The 17,284-nt window shown below is 43.3% G+C and overlaps 1 protein-coding gene across 1 annotated transcript in view; it reads left to right on the plus strand.

The window, feature by feature from the left end:
- UBE2G2 (ubiquitin conjugating enzyme E2 G2) overlaps positions 1-16,778 on the plus strand; it is a 64,274-nt gene extending 47,496 nt beyond the window's left edge. The window contains exons 4-6 of the mRNA XM_044303431.1: positions 6,260-6,378; positions 13,972-14,112; positions 15,921-16,778. Coding sequence (XP_044159366.1) covers positions 6,260-6,378; positions 13,972-14,112; positions 15,921-16,033 — 373 coding nt within the window. The 3' untranslated portion in view covers positions 16,034-16,778. The remainder of the gene's footprint in view (positions 1-6,259; positions 6,379-13,971; positions 14,113-15,920) is intronic.
- The last annotated feature ends 506 nt before the right edge of the window (positions 16,779-17,284 follow it).

The raw sequence follows: 17,284 nt of genomic DNA on the forward strand, positions 1-17,284 counted from the left end.
AAAAAATAAATAAATGTTATTTTACTCACCTTAATCCACTTGTTGGCGCAGCCCGGCTTCTCTTCTTTCTTCTTCTTTGAGGAAAAAGACCCGTGGTGACGTCACTGCGCTCATCACCTGGTCCGTCACATGATCCATCACTATTCATTTCTATGGGGCCTGCATTGCTTGAAAAACGCATAAAATAGAACATGCTGCGATTTTCACGCAACGCACAAGTGATGCGTGAAAATCACCGCTCATGTGCACAGCCCCATAGAAATGAATGGGTCTGTATTCAGTGCGGGTACAATCCGTTCACCTCACGCATCGCATCCGCGTGGAAATCTCACCCGTGTGAAAGTGGCCGAAGAGATTGATTGAGGTTTCACAAAAAAGACATTTTCGTTTCCCAGAAATGGTGCTGTTTTAGTCCATGGGTTGTGTCTGGTATAGCATCTAACAACCAGTGACATGACATATGGCTATTGTAGCTTATTAAAGCATCATCCGTTTATTCTCATCCCTACTTTATGCCTTGTGTTCTCTTCCTGCTTCCCTTCATTTTCTATGATGTTGGTATTATGAAAATACGTCTTCCCGCATTTGCTTGGCCCCTCTAAAGACCAGTATTATACTGAAAAGTGTTATTCTTAGTTGATGGTTTATGATGTGGAGCCTCTGTCCACTTGAAACAGCTGCCTCTCTCTTCCATGACGTGTATCCTTTAAGACGTGCCTTGCAGGCAGATAGTTCAATTATAGCCTCACACACCCTGCCTATTAAGAGGAGCGCCGTGACCTTGCCATTAGAGCACGCTTTGATTTCCTAGGATGCGTTGTCTTGTGTATGTGCTTTTTTTTTTTTTTTCCCTCCGCCTAAGAAACAAAAAAGAAAAGGAAAAAAGGCACACATGACTATGGAGGGACTTTGAAGTGTTTTTAACTGAAACTGCTTTATTTCTCTCCCTTTCATTTATAATAGGTGAAACTGTGCTGGATTTTCTATTGGTTTGTCAAATGACACGTGTAATACATGCAGCGGATCCACACCTGGAGCTGCAGGGATGTTTACTATGAGGATAAACCCATAGTAGGATGTATGTGTCTGCTAAACATTTTCTATTCAACCATGCATTAGTTACATCCCTTTCTGGGGAGCCTGGGTAATAACTAGTTTACAAGGGTTTTCATGATAAGTAATCCTCTCCTCAGGATGGGTTATCAGTATCTGATCGGTGGGGGTCTGACACCCGGGACGGACGGGCTGTTTGAGAAGGCACCAACGCTCCTGTGAGTGCCATAGTCTTCTCGCAGCTTAGCGAGCTCAGCACTGTACATTGTATAGCGGCCGTGCTTGGTATAGCGCTCAGTTCCTTTCACTTCAGTGGGGCTGAGCTGCGCCTAGACCATGTGACCAATGAATGTGTCATCACTGACCTAGGAAAAGCTGAGAGAAGTCCTGAGTGTCGCGGACCCTCACCGATCAGATACTGATGACCTATCCTGAGGATAGGTCATCAGTTATAAAGTCTCAGATTAAAGCTTCAGCAAGCTCTACTTGAGGTATGAATGGTAAATCTGGCATTTACACTGTGATACAGATTAGAACCACCAAATATAGCAATCCAAGGGGACTGCAAGATGTGCAGAAATGTAACAAACAAAACACCAATTCAAAAGCGCACATATGATATTACACAAAAATGTATTAGTAGAACAAATCATACATCAAACAACAAAATAAACCAACCCCAATGCGCGTTTCGCCTTGCTTCCTCTAGATGTATCATATCTTTTCTTTAAAAAAAATGTCATGCACATTAGACTAAAGTTGGACTAACCCACTGATTCTGCCAAAATTTGCCTCATCTTATGAATAAACAGGATTGGTCCTGTTGAATAATAGCATACATGATCATTTGCTGCCAAGGGAGATAAGCCACAGTATCTGGCAGAATCTTACTCCCATGTCTCAGTTCATGGGCATATACATGGCGAAGTGTAGAGGAATAGCCGTTGGCCAACAGCCATTTATTGTGTATGGCCACTTTCAATGGGGTTTTCTATTGACAACAGGATAGGTGATAAATGTATGACCACTAGAGGTTTACCAGCTGCAAACCCCTTCATGAGAACGGGGGTCCCGGAGTCCCTTGTATGAATGGAGTGCTGGCTCGCATGTATGACCACCAGTCCATTCACTTCAGTGGGACTGACCAAGATAGCCAAGTGCTGTCGTTGGCAGTCCCATGGACAGTGAATGGAGCAATGGCCATGCACGCTACCCCTCCATTCACTCAAGGGTCTCGGGGACCTCCATTCTCGTGATCATATATTTATCACCTGTCCTGTCAACTCTCTCTTTAACATTGAACTTGGTGGTGCAAAAGACAGGAAGCGTTGTCACAGGGACACAAGAGCAGAGATGGCTGTTATTTCATAAGCAGCAAAGATATTAAAAAGCATGTAAGTTTACTGTATCCAGCTTTATTGGTAGTTGTCCTGTCCTGGACAGCTTTTTTCATATTGCTGTGTTGGGGTATATGAATGCTATAGAGGGGGTCCCAGACCAGGAAACTTGTCTGTTTACAGACAATGTACACTGCCTGTCCCCAAAAAAAGTCGCCACCTGGATTTAACTAAGCAAATGGGTAAGAGCCTCCTATTGGATAATTACTGCATGGGCGATTATCTTTCAGCTGGCAACAAGTTATTTAACCCCAACTGGTGCAATGATTTGCTTCTCGTTTCTTAAACAACCACGTCGAAAGACACATCTCGTGGTCGTGGAAAAGATGTTAGTCTGTTTGAGAAGGGTCAAATCATTGGCGTGCATTAAGCAGAGAAAACATCTAAGGAGATTGCAGAAACGACTAAAATTGGGTTAAGAACTGTCAAACGCATTATTAAAAAGTAGAAGTATAGTGGGGACTCATCGTATATGAGGAAGAAATGTGGCAGGGAAAAAAATCCTGAATGATCACGTTTGGTGAAATCAAATCGAAGAAAAGCAACAGTAGAACTCAGGGCTATGTTTAATAGAGAAAGTAAGAGCATTTCCACACGCACAATGCGAAGGGAACTCAAGGGATTGGGACTGAACCGCTGTGTAGCCGTAAGAAATCCACTAATCAGTGAGGCAAACCAGAAAAAAGGCTTCAATTTGTTAGGGAGCATAAAGATTGGACTCTGGAGCAATGGAAGAATGTCATGTGGTCTGATGAGTCCAGATTTACCCTGTTCCAGAGTGATGGTTTCATCAGGGTAAGAAGAGAGGCAGATGAAGTGATGCATCCATCATGCCTAGTGCCTACTGTACAAGCCTGTGGGGGCAGGGCTATGATCTGGGGTTGTGTCACCACCAGACATCTGAGAAGCTCTGACAGACGTTCTTCAGAACCTCCTGCTTGAGGTTCTTTTGTTTTGCTTTCGTTTTGTCATCTCGTTAGCCTCTCTCAGCTGTCATGTAGTTGCACTGATTGCATCCCTTTAAATCCCTTCCCATACTGCATCACTTTGCGGTTTATACAACTTCCTGGAGTGTGTACATGCTGGATGCTACAACTGATCCTTCTACAGATAAGTCTGTTCATTGATTTGTGTTTTCCTGTTTGCTTGATCCTAGGTGACCCTGACTCCCTCTGTATTAAGTGTAGGGAGCCGGTGGTCGTGTCCCCTCACTATTATAGGGTGTTCAGGTGTCATACAGTCGAGGCATGAGGGCATGCAATTTTTTTATTGTAGAGATCTTTGCATGGGCTGAGAAGACAGGGAGAGTTTCAGGGCTTAAATAGGGGTCACCCTTTTGTTCCTTAGTTTCGGATCAAGCCAGTCGGATCCTTATTTGTAACTTCTTGTTTTCTGTTACACCATCCGTGACAGGTTGCTGCAGTTGGTCAGGTCTGCGTTCAGCAACAGTATGTGCTCCAAGAATGAGGTCAGCTGACTACCTGAACATACTGAATGACCAGGTTATTCCATCAATGGATTTTTTTCTTCTCTGGTGGCACGGCATATTCCAAGATTACAATGCCAGGATTCATGGGGCTCAAATTGTGAAAGAGTGGTTCAGGGAGCACGAGACATCATTTTCACACATGGATTAGCTACCACAGAGTCCAGACCTTAACCCCATTGAGAATATTTATATATTTTTTTTGGGACAGGCAGTGTATGTTATCTGGGGATTTCAGCGTTTTATTCAGCTGATCATTAGGGGAAGGGAGTGACTTTAAACAGTGGGTTCTCCAGAGAGAGTTGCTTTAAAAATGTATGAAATGTTTTTCCTTTAGGTTGCCGAGTGTTCCGTACTGCAGACAATGCTGGGAATGCAGAAGATTTTGCCCGACCCATTCCCGGATATTTGCTGCACCCCATTATAGTCAATGGGGTCTGGCGGGAAGACTGTAGTATCAGGCAATGCTTGATCCAGAGAACTCCAGCAGGCTGTTCTATACCAAAACAGCCTGCCGAAGTTCTCAGGCGCAGATGTAAAACTACCCTTACCAATCTGCCATAGATGAAAATATCCACTTATTATATTAAAGAGGACCTTTCTTGGGTCCAGACATTATGAAATAACTAGCAGATTATGTAGGGCATAGTGCAGGGATGTGATATTGTTTACTAGTTTGTCTGGGCGCCGCTCCACTCGCCTGCTGTGAATGGAGCAATGGCCATGCAAGCTACCCCTCCATTCACTCAAGGGTCTCGGGGACCTCCATTCTCGTGATCATATATTTATCACCTGTCCTGTCAACTCTCCCTTTAACATTAAACTTGGTGGTGCAAAAGACAGGAAGCGTTGTCACAGGGACTTTTCCCGCCTGGTATACTAATGAATATCATTGGTACAGGGAGGAGGAGACTGCCCTGTTTCTCAATAGGCTTCTTCCTGGCTGTGACGCTTCTGGCAGAGATGGATCCATTATTTCCAGAGGCATTCCACTCTGCAAACAGACAAGTTTCCTGGTCTGGGACCCCCTCTATGCCATTCATATACCCCAACAGTTGTCTTCTACCATCTTTTGGTCATGTGAAGGTGGTGCCTAATGGATTTAGCGCTGTGCAGTATATTGGTAAGGGTTTAATTTTTTTATGAAAAGATGGCTTCATAATGAGTTCGTTCCTCTTATGTGTTAAACATGAATATCCTAGTCAATTTCATTCTGAAGAATAATACACTGATATTTTCCCGCTGTGACCATTTGTCCTTTTTTAAATATATCTGTTATTTGCACTCTCATTAATTAAAGAGCAATTTCTTAGGACCTGGATGTCTAACTAGACATAGTATTGAAATTTCAGTGATCCTGTATTGAACAGAATAATTTTTTTTATGCAATGATATTTGTATACTCACTTCTAAAGCAGACCATACCTACATCACATTGTAATAACTAATCGCAAAGTAATAGGATTGTTTTTTTTTTTCCATTTCTTCTTTTTAATGGAAACACAGCTATACTTTTTATATTTTTCGCCCTATAAGACGAGGAGAATAAAATAAAAATATATTTTTTCATTAGACCTCAGATCAGACCCCCAAATGTTAATCAGACTTCAGCTCAAAGCCCCAATCAGACCCCCAATTTTAATGAGACCCTCAATCAGACACCAATCGATCAGCTCAGACACCAATGTTAATAAGACCCCAATAACACCTTAGGTCAAAATGTAAATGACCCCCCAATCAAATCTCAGATCAGACCCCCAATATGAAGAACCCCTCTATTCAGACCTCAGATCAGACCCCCAAAGTAAATGACTCCCAGACCTCAGATAACATCCCCATTCAGGCCTCAGATCAGACCATCCATTGTCAATGACCCCCAGACATTAATACAGAACCCATTGCACAGAGCAATTAAAATAAAAAAAAATCCACTTACCTCACCTGCTCTAGATGCCGCCACCTCTACTCCCAGGATCCAGCTCCATCTCTTTTTTGCCACACAATCTGCTGTTACCTAACGTGCACAGCGTAAGATCAGAGCGACCTCATACTGTGCACAGTCACAGCACAACCGATGGCAGAGGACAAGGAAGAGTTGAGTACAGAGCCCGGGGAGAGCTGCATTCACCGCTTCCTGCTCCTCCAGTACTAATGAGTGCTTCCATAATGATCATTGTTATACACTGGCATTTTACTCACATTTTGGGGGGGAAAATGGCGTCTTATGGGGTGGAAAATACTGAAATTCCTGTTTTCCCCATCAATATTAAAAATGTTGTTTTTATCTTTCTAATGTAATTTTATCTTTGTAATGTTTTTATAGGGGCCCAGAAGACACATGTTTTGAGTGTGGAGTATTCCCAGCAATTCTCAGCTTCCCTCTCGATTATCCTCTGAGTCCACCTAAAATGAGGTTTACCTGTGAGATGTTTCACCCAAACAGTAAGTACATTATGAAGTGTATATTTTAAGCTTGTAGTATACAGTATTAAGTTTACAGTATTAATTGGTTTCAGGACAACCTCTGTAAGGTGAAACCATTGTAACTTGAGTCTAGAACTCTATGGAAAACTGGTAAAATAAAGACTTAAAGGCTATGTACTCCTTTGGGGGCATTTTTTATTATTGCATTATACTTACTTAGAGCTAAATCACACAAAGAAAGGAGTGCAACCACATCAATTTTTTAAGGATTAAAAAATACCATTTTTATTTATATCATGATAAAAAAACATATATTATAGTACATAAATATGTGTACACAGGGGAAATTCACAGATGTAGATCACCCATTCACCAGACCCATAGCACTAAATTTACGCCGAGATATACCCCCTTATATAGTACTCTCCGGGAACTCCCATACAGATCACATAAAGGGGATATAAAACAAGGCTAATGATTGAACTGCACGCATGCTATCTGTATGGATAATGTGCCTCACTTCTGCGGCCCTAATCTACAGATTAAACAAGGCCGAGAGGTGCACTACATAACTATTTTACGTACCAAAATGCAGGGGCTGCTGAACGGGTGAAATGGCTCCTCAACGCGCGTTTCGCGTATAGTTGCTTCCTCAGGAGGAGTGCACGCCGCCCCTGGGCACTTGCGAGTGCTCATTTGTATATTATTTAAACTTCGTTTTCCAGCTTCTGCAAGTGTAAAGAAAAAGACAAAGGTACCATAACATTCATGTATAGGTGTGCTATAGGACAATGTAACCACTGTATATGGCCAAATGGTGGTGACAGACTCCCTTTAACCCTTTGTGACAGAATGTCTCTATTTTTAATAAAGGCCAATTGAAAATAGGATTTTTAGCCCAAAATGAGTAAAATGCAATCATAAACAAAAATTGCCTCTGAGTGTGGTACATAGCCTTTTAGAAATACAGTATAAGCAGGTCACTAGCATAGATAAAGCAAGTTCTTACATACAGTATCTCACAAAACTGAGTACACCCCTCACATTTTTGTAAATATCTTATATCTTTTCATGGGACAACACTGAAGATATGACACTTTGATACAATGTGAAGTAGTCAGCGTACGGCTTAGGCTACTTTCACACTAGCGTTCGTCGGTCCGCTCGTGAGCTCCGTTTGAAGGAGCTCACGAGCGGACTAGAACGCCTCCGTCCAGCCCTGATGCAGTCTGAATGGAGCGGATCCGCTCAGACTGCATCAGTCTGGCGGCGTTCAGCCTCCGCTCCGCTCGCCTCCGCACGGCCAGGCGGACACCTGAACGGCTGCTTGCAGCGTTCAGCTGTCCGCCTGGCCGTGCGGAGGCGAGCGGATCCGTTCAGACTTACAATGTAAGTCAATGGGAACGGATCCGCTTGAAGATGACACCATATGGCTCAATCTTCAAGCGGATCCGTCCCCCATTGACTTTACATTGAAGGTCTGAATGGATCCGCACAGGCATCTTGCGCACTTAGAAATTTTTCTAAGTTATTAATGCAGACGGATCCGTACTGAACGGAGCCTCCGTCTGCATTAATATGATCGGATCCGTTCAGAACGGATCCGATCAAGCGCTAGTGTGAAAGTAGCCTTATATAACAGTGTAAATTTGGTGTGCCCTCAAAATAACTCAACTCACAGCCATTAATATCTAAACCATTGGCAAAAAAAAAAGTGAGTACACCTCTAAGTGAAATTGGCTAAATTGTGCCTGATTAGCCATTTTCCCTACACGGCGTCATGTGACTCGTTAGTGTTAAAAGGTCTCAGGTGTAAATGGGGGAGCAAGGGTGTTAAATTTGGTGTTATCGCTCTCACACTCTCTCGTACTGGTCACTGGAAGTTCAACATGGCACCTCATGGCAAAGAACTCTCTGAGGATCTGAAAAAAAGAATTGTTGCTCTACATAAAGATGGCCCAGGCTATAAGAAGATTGCCAACACCCTAAGGCAGTGATGTCGAACCTTTTAGAGACCGAGTGCCCAAACTGCAACCCAAAACACACTTATTTATTGCAAAGTGCCAACATGGCAATTTAACCAGAATACTACAGTCCAATAGTATATCTTCTATGTACTTTATCACTTATCTATAATAGCCTGCCTTTATCCAGTGCCCTGCCTGTGCTAATCATAGTGCGCCCTGCGCTGATGAATGCCAGGAACAGTCTAAGGCATATTGGTACACTGTAGACTTTTTCCAGGGGTGGGTGCCCACAGAGAGGGCTCGGCGTGCCACCTCTGGCACCCGTGCCATAGGTTCGCCACCACTGCCCTAAGGCCTCATGCACACGATAGTGAAAAATGGCCGTGTGACGGCCAGCCAGTGAATAGCGCCGTCCAAAAATAGGACATGTCCTATCTATCTTATTAAAGCGGGGGACAGAAAAAAAAAAAAAAAAGATTTACATTGTGGGGGACATTTATTTTGCTGGGGGCCTACATGGGGGCATTATTAAAGTTGGGAGCAGTAAAAAAAAAAAATCCTACAGTATGGGGGAAATTATTTATCAAATTCATCTATTTTTCATGTCCGTTTTTAACGGACATGAAAAACTGATGCAAAACAAACACACAATGGCAGAAAATGGATGCACACACTGATGAAAAATGGCCATGAAAAACTGAGATTGTGTGTCAGTTTTTAACAGAAGTTTTTTTTCACTGTCGTGTGCATGTAGCCTAAAACTGGGCTGCAGCGTGGTGGCCAAGACCAGTGGTATAACAAGACAGGTTCCACTCACAACAGTCCTCGCCATGGCCAAACAAAGATGTTGGGTGCACATACTCTGCATCATATCCAGAGGTTGTCTTTTCAAAATAGATGTATGAGTGCTGCCAGCATTGCTGCAGAAGTTAAAGGGGTGGGGGGGGTCAGCCTATCAGTGCTCAGACCATAAGCCGCACACTGCATCAAATTGGTCTGCATGGCTGTCATCCCAGAAGGAAGCCTCTTCTAAAGATGGTGCACAAGAAAGCCGTCAAAAAGTTTGCTGAAGACAAGCAGACTAAGGCTACTTTCACACTCGCGTTTTGTGCGGATCTGTCATGGACGGATCCGTTCAGATAATCCAACCATCTGCATCCGTTCAGAACGGAGCCGTTTGTATTTTCTTTAACATAGCCAAGACGGATCCGTCTTGAACACCATTGAAAGTCAATGGAGGACGGATCAGTTTTTATTGTTCCAGATTGTGTCAGTGAAAACTGATCCGTCCCAATTGACTTGCATTGTGTGCCAGGACGGATCTGTGTGGCTCAGTTTCATCAGACGCTGCAAGCAGCGTTTTGGTGTCCATCTCCAAAGCGGAATGGAGACTGAACTGATGCATTCTGATCTCGCAAACGGAAAGCTAAAACGCCAGTGTGAAAGTAGACTAAGGACATGGATTACTGGAACCATGTCCTGTGGTCTGATGAGACCAAGATAAACTTAGTTGGTTCAGATGGTGTCAAGCGTGTTTGGCGGCAACTATGTGAGGAGTAGAAAGTATGTCTTGCCTACAGTCTAGCATGGTGGTGGGAGTGTCATGGTTTGGGGCTGCATGAGTGCTGTTGGCTGTGGGGAGCTACAGTTCATTGAAGGAACAATGAATGCCAACCTGTACTGTGACATACTGAAGAAGAATATGATCCCTTCCCTTCCAACATGATAACGACCCCAAGCACACCTCCAAGACGACCACTGCCTTGCTAAAGTAACTGAGAGTAAAGGTGCTGGACTGGCCAAGCATGTCTCCAGACCTAAACCCTATTGAGCATCTGTGGGGCATCCTCAATTGGAAGGTGGAAGATCGTAAGGTCTCTAACATCCACCAGCTCCGGGATGTCATCACGGAGGAGTGGAAGAGGATTCCAGAGGCAACCTGTGAAGCTCTAGTGAACTCCATGTCCAAGAGAGTTAAGGCAGTGCTGGAAAATAATGGTTTCCACACAAAATATTGACACTTTGGGCACAATTTGGCCATTTTCACTTAGAGGCGTACTCACTTTTGTTGCCAGCAGTTTAGACATGAATGGTTGTGTGTTGAGTTATTTTGAGGGCACACCAAATTTTCACTGTTATACAAGCTGTACACAGACTATTTTACATTGTATCAAAGTGTCATATCTTCAGTGTTGTCCAATGAAAAGATATACTAAAATATATACAAAAATGTGAGGGGTGTACTCAGTTTTGTAAGATACTTCAGATCAGTCAGTAACAGATGCTGGAAGCTGTAAGGCCTCTTTCACACTTGCGTTGTCCGGATCCGACGTGTACTCCACTTGCCGGAATTACACGCCGGATCCGGAAAAACGCAAGTGTACTGAAAGCATTTGAAGACGGATCCGTCTTCAAAATGCTTTCAGTGTTACTATGGCAGCCAGGACGCTATTAAAGTCCTGGTTGCCATAGTAGGAGCGGGGAGCGGCATACTTACAGTCCGTGCGGCTCCCGGGCGCTCCAGAATGACGTCAGAGCGCCCCATGCGCATGGATGACGTGCCATGCGATCACGTCATCCATGCGCCTGGGGCGCCCTGACGTCACTCTGGAGCGCCCCGGGAGCCGCACGGACGGTAAGTATGCTGTCCCCACTACACTTTACCATGGCTGCCACGACTTTAGCGTCCCGGCAGCCATGGTAACTATTGAGAAAAAGCTAAACGTCGGATCCGGCAATGCGCCGAAACAACGTTTAGCTTAAGGCCGGATCCGGATCAATGCCTTTCAATGGGCATTAATTCCGGATCCGGCCTTGCGGCCAGTCTTCAGGATTTTTGGCCGGAGCAAAAAGCGCAGCATGCTGCGGTATTTTCTCCGGCCAAAAAACGTTCCGGTGCGGAACTGAAGACATCCTGATGCATCCTGAACGGATTTCACTCCATTCAGAATGCATTAGGATAAAACTGATCAGGATTCTTCTGACGACGGAACTCTATGCCGGAAGAAAAGAACGCAGGTGTGAAAGAGCCCTAAACCACTTCCCATGATGAGGACAGGAGCTTCGTCGGGGTCCTATGTAACATACGGTGCACCTGGCCTTTATTTAGACAAGCCAGGAATGCACTTCAGCATCCTTAGCTCAGTGCATTAACACTAGATAATACCTGACTGCACGGCACTGGCACTGGCCCATATTTCCTAATCCTCACTAATTTGTAGACAGACAGTCTGAAAATGCGCAGCCGATGCTGGATGATAAATCTGGTGCCACCTTATACTGTCTAGTCTAGTTTATATACCTATTAGTTGGTTTAACTTCTGCAGAAAATGTTTCCACATGCCCTGGAAATCTGTCCCACTGCACCAGAATCTTGTCTCCGAGCCACAGTTCTGTCCACCAAAAACTTAAGACCTATGCCCCACTTGAATGTGCCAGAATCATGGATTTCAGCTTCTTAAAGTGGTTGTGGCACTAATATAAATGTATATCGCTGTTATATCACAAATACAACTATTTATCAAAACTGCCTAAGGCTACTTTCACACTAGCGTTTTCATTTCCGCTGTTGAGATCCGTCATAGGATCTCAATAGCGGAAGACAACGCTTCCGTTTTGTCCCCCTTCATTGTCAATGGGGACAAAACTGAACTGAACGAAATGGAAAGCTCCAAAATGCATTCTGTTCCGTTTGGTTACGGCCCCATCACAGACAGAATAACGATGCAAGCAGCGTTTTTCTGTCCGCGATGTGGTGCGGAGCAAGATCCCCCATTGACTTTCAGTGATGTTCATGACGGATCTGTCATGGCTACAGAAGACATAATACGACCGGATACGTTCATGGTTGTATTATGGTAATAGAAGATCCATGACGGATCTGCAAAAACACTATTACATGTGAAGGTAGCCTTATTCTAAAATTATTAGCCTACCAGTGTGCCCTGTTTTGGTTTCAGTTGCTGTTGGTTATGTCCTGCAGTGAAGCCTTATAATACAGGACGCACATGCTCACAGCGCTTCCAATCCCTCGATTCAATAACCACTCCTCTATGTGCAATGTCCATTACATGTCAGTGATGCATAGATAGACTGGCAGATAGATAATAGACAGACTGAGAGATAAACATAATGATGAATTTTGCAAATCATGGGCATTAGCACAAGTTGTGTCTGTTATAAATCCAGTTACACAGAGCATTTTATATGTGGAGGTAGAAAATGAACTAGTTAGTGTTATATGTCCTTCTTATGTCATACACATCTCGCTGCCTTAAAGGGATTCTGTCACCTCGTTTTAGGTTATAGAGCTGCGGACATGCACGGCTAGATCGCCGTTAACATGTCGGCAATATACCGGTCCTATAGGGCTGTGTGCTTTTATTTTGTTTAAAAAATGATTTTAGAGATATGTAAATGAGCTTTGTAAGGTGTCCAAGGGGCTGTACGAACCTTCCTGGTGCCCAGCCATGCCCGCCTGTGAAGGAGCCCAGCACTGCCTATGTCCCCCGAATCTCCTCCTTTCGTCACAGTCAGATTGCCATAATCTCGCGATGCCTGAGCTCGTGCATGAGCAGTGCCGGTATAGTGTTCCTTCCCTGTGCTGGCACCAACTGCGCATGTGCGAGCTCGCGCATCGCGAGATTACGGCAATCTGACTGTGACGAAAGGAGGAGATTCGGAGGACATAGGCGGTGCTGGGCTCCTTCACAGGGGGCGTGGCTGGGCACCAGGAAGGTTCGTATAGCCCCTTGGGCACCTTACAAGTCTCATTTACATATCTCTAAAATAATTTTTTTAACAAAATAAAAGCACACAGCCCTATGGGACAGGTATATTGCGGATATGCTAGCGGCGATCTAGCCGTGCATGTCCGCAGCTCTATAACCGAAAACGAGGTGACAGAATCCCTTTAAGGCCTGATGGGACACCTTTTAAGTAAGATTCAAACATGGGAGATAGGAGAAAACTGCAAATTATGTACATTTGGAAACAAATTTGAAAAGAAAAGCAATCCAAGGAGGAACTTGATGAAAATACTCATTAGAGTGAAAAGCCGTTTATAGCACAACCCCTCTAAATGTATCTAAGGGTCCATTCACACGTCCGTAAGTGTTCTGCGGATCCGCAAAACACGGGCACTGGCAATCTGCATTCCGCAATTTGCAGACCGCACATCGCCGGCACTATAGTAGAATATGCCTAATCTTGTCTGCAATTGCAGACAAGAATAGGACATAATCTATTTTTTGGCGGAAACGGAAGCACGGATGTGGAAGTGTGGATCCGCAAATGTGGATGCGGACAGCGCATTCCGGCCCCATTGAAAATTAATGGGTCTGCACCCGTTCCGCAAAATTGCGGAACGGATGCAGACCCATTTTGCCGACGTGTGAATGGACCCTAAAAGGTAGACAAAAGCCACCCACATTCCAGTTTAGCAAGAAATTGTTGAGGATTTAGAAAAAAACATTCATTTTGGCTCAACTCAATAATAAATGTCTAAAATTAGTTGTGCAAAAATTTTGCCTAAAAAAAATAAGAGAGTGGGACACATCAAAGTAAATGTGGGCCATGTTCTTTCATTGGTTGGGAGGATTTCCTCATGCATGTGGACAATCCTGTACTGTGCCTTTTCTTGCAGTTTATCCTGATGGCAGGGTGTGCATCTCAATCCTACACGCTCCAGGAGATGACCCCATGGGCTATGAGAGCAGTGCCGAGAGGTGGAGTCCTGTGCAGAGTGTTGAGAAAATTCTGCTCTCAGTCGTAAGCATGTTGGCAGGTATGGTGATCTGTAGCCATGTCTCCTAGAAAAGTAACTTAGAATGGTCTGCCCAACTCAGCCATTTGTGGCTGCGATGAGAACACCCATCTTATGCGAGGACCAAAGGTGGCCAGTGTTATGGAAACAATCAGACAGGATATGCTAACTCCTGTAACTCCTATACAATTGAATGGGATTGACGGAAACAGCATAGCACAGGGAACTCCCCGGTTCTATATCTTCCAAGTTACACAAACTGTGTAGCTTGCGGTGCTATGCTGTTTCCCTAACTCCCATACCTTACAGAAACTGGGTAGCGCAACTCACTAACCTGTGTCCGTAATAGGCAACCCCTGGCTGCCACATAGGACAATGGCTGAGATGGAGCTACCCATTTAAACTCTTTACACTTTTACGATACACATCAGAGCCAGGTAAGCACCACATTCTACTGACACATCGATTGAAAAAAACTGTCCAAATTTGGGGCAGCCATACACGTTTAGTAGCTGTCGTCCAATTGATTGTTCTCTTCTGAATCCCTCACAGGTCACACATACACGTTCAGCTCAGCCGAAGGTGTACGTGTATTAAATGGGGAGAGGTGAGAATACATACATTTTCTCCCATTCCATCTGTCAGGGAATAGTCAGGAGCTCTCCACACACATTATGGTGTCTGCTGAACCCACCGTTGTCGGCAGGTTCGGCCGAAAATGCACTAACGTTTTTGGGGACCTGTATTTTTTTTTTTTTTTTTTTTTTTATTCTTGGCTGCTTGGTTCCTGCAGTGGGTCCAGCACTAAAGAAAGGCAATGAGGAAGATATAATGATCCTAATATTTAGACAGTGTAAACTTAGACCAGGCAGTTCCATCTAATGGATCACATTGGCTATTGCTAGACATTTTGGATACTTCTGCGTATCTTCAAACCACCTATTGGTTGGCTTACTTTGTGCAAATATTCGTGCACATTGTTATGTGCTAAGCCACGTCCTACCACTAAGTCATGCCCCTTGTCTAGTGAAGCATAGAATGTGTATAAAGCACATAATAAATATGCCAATGTTTAAACTTAAAGGCTATATACACCTTTGGCTTTTTTCTTATTGCATTGTACTCATTTTGAGCTAAAAATCATGTTTTCAATTGTTCTTTATTAAAAATGATGAGTTGTTTTCCCTGCACAGCTAGCAGGATCTGTATTTTCTCTCTACTCCATTAGAAGGGCTCCTTATCTCTGATCTCTGACCTTATAACCACTCATTATAGCTCAGTACTTATCTTACTGATAAGGATGTGGCTTGAATAAGTGTTTATGACCTTTTAGGGTACTTTCAAACTAGCGATTTTCTTTTCCGGTGTTGAGTTCCGTCACAGGAGCTCAATACCGGAAAAAAACTGATCAGTTTTATCCTAATGCATTCTGAATGGAGAGAAATCCGTTCAGGATGCATCAGTTCAGTCCCTCTTACGTTTTTTTGGCTGGAGAAAATACCGCAGCATGCTGCAGTTTTCTCTCCGGCCAAAAATCCTGAACACTTGTCAGATCGCCAGATCCAGTGGGAGGCACATATGCAAACTGTTGTAATTCCTACACCGTTCACCTGATTTGGGTGTAAATACCCTCAAATTAAAGCTGACAGTCTGCAGTTACAGCACATTGTGTTCATTTCATTTCAAATCCATTGTAATGGTGTATAGAGCCAAAAATGTTACAATTGTGACAATGTCCCAATAATTCTGGACCTGACTGTGTGTATATATATATATATATATATATATATATATATAATTTTATTATTTATTTTTTCTTCACTTTGCAGAACCCAATGATGAAAGTGGTGCAAATGTGGATGCGTCCAAGATGTGGCGAGAAGACCGGGAGCAGTTTGACAAGATAGCCAGGCAGACTGTGCAGAAATCGCTGGGATTGTGAGGAGATATTTCAGTATTGCACACAAAGAACAAGGATTTGTGTCTTTCTGTATTACTGCTTAAGAGATGCTGTCGAATAGTCCTTGCAGTTTTGGGATCACCAAATCATTTGGAAAATTGCTAGTTTGGAGGTTCCTTTTTGACTTTCATGTGCTCCATGTCTCCCCATTTCTGGGTGGTGTTTAATGGAGAATTCTTATTGGTTATCCCACAGTCCTTGTATGTGTGAGAATCAATAGCAAAATCTGAAGTCTTAAGTTCCTACATCCATACGTGGACTTTGGACTCTTCACGTTATTACTATACAAGTACAGTTCTTAACAGTATTCTCTTACAGCACACCAGCATCTAAATATATTGGACATGGCTCTATTGCGCTAAGAAATTGGATATTGCAGGTGACTGTCTATATGGAAACAGTAAATGGATTTTGGCAGATGGACTCAATTTGGAGAACTTTGTCATTCATGAAGAAAAATGACCAGTTGTTAGAGCCAGAATAGGTGAATGTTCCTATGAACTTGACATTCTTCTTCCCATCATGTATTCAGCAAAGTCCTGCAAAACACCTTCAGGCTTCCAGCTTATTATACTGGGTCAACAGCCTTCCGTATAGTGTTGGTGACAGTTTATGCTGTTTGTGCTCAAACACTTTGTAATCCAGCATTGCTTCTATATGGAAAGTCTGAGCAGCTGTATTGTAATGTTCTGACTCTTTTTTGCTGTAATAAATGAGTGATCTATAATGTGTGTTTTTCTACATGACTTTAGAGTAAAGCCATAAATGTCCCCACATTTACATTCCTGTATTTGTGTGTGTCATATTAGTTTAGGCATTTGGGTGTATATTTCCTATAGAAATCAGTGGGAAGATGTTTGATAGTTTGAACGCATATTACGCCAGAATACGTGGCATTTTTTGTTTGGTCGTGTGAACGTAGCCTTTTTAACCTAGTAGAGACTGTGGAAATCCAAAGAGGAAAATGTGCTAATGCGTGATAAGAAGTAGCAGAAATCATTTACATTGGATTTTTCCATTTTGTTCCTGTGGTCTAGAATCTGTGCCTGTTTTGTTAAATCTCCAGATGTTTTTGCAAGATGCCTTAAAGGCTATGTACACCTTCAGGTCTTTTTTTATTATGTATTTTACTCATTTTTGGCTAGGGTCTTTATTAAAAATGTTCAGCCGTTTTTGAGTGCAGGGGTTAAAAAATCATGTTCTGTTTTGTTTGAATCTCTAACGTCTTATGTG

The sequence above is a fragment of the Bufo gargarizans genome, chromosome 8 (genome assembly GCF_014858855.1).
Source record: "Bufo gargarizans isolate SCDJY-AF-19 chromosome 8, ASM1485885v1, whole genome shotgun sequence".
NCBI classification, from domain to species: domain Eukaryota; kingdom Metazoa; phylum Chordata; class Amphibia; order Anura; family Bufonidae; genus Bufo; species Bufo gargarizans.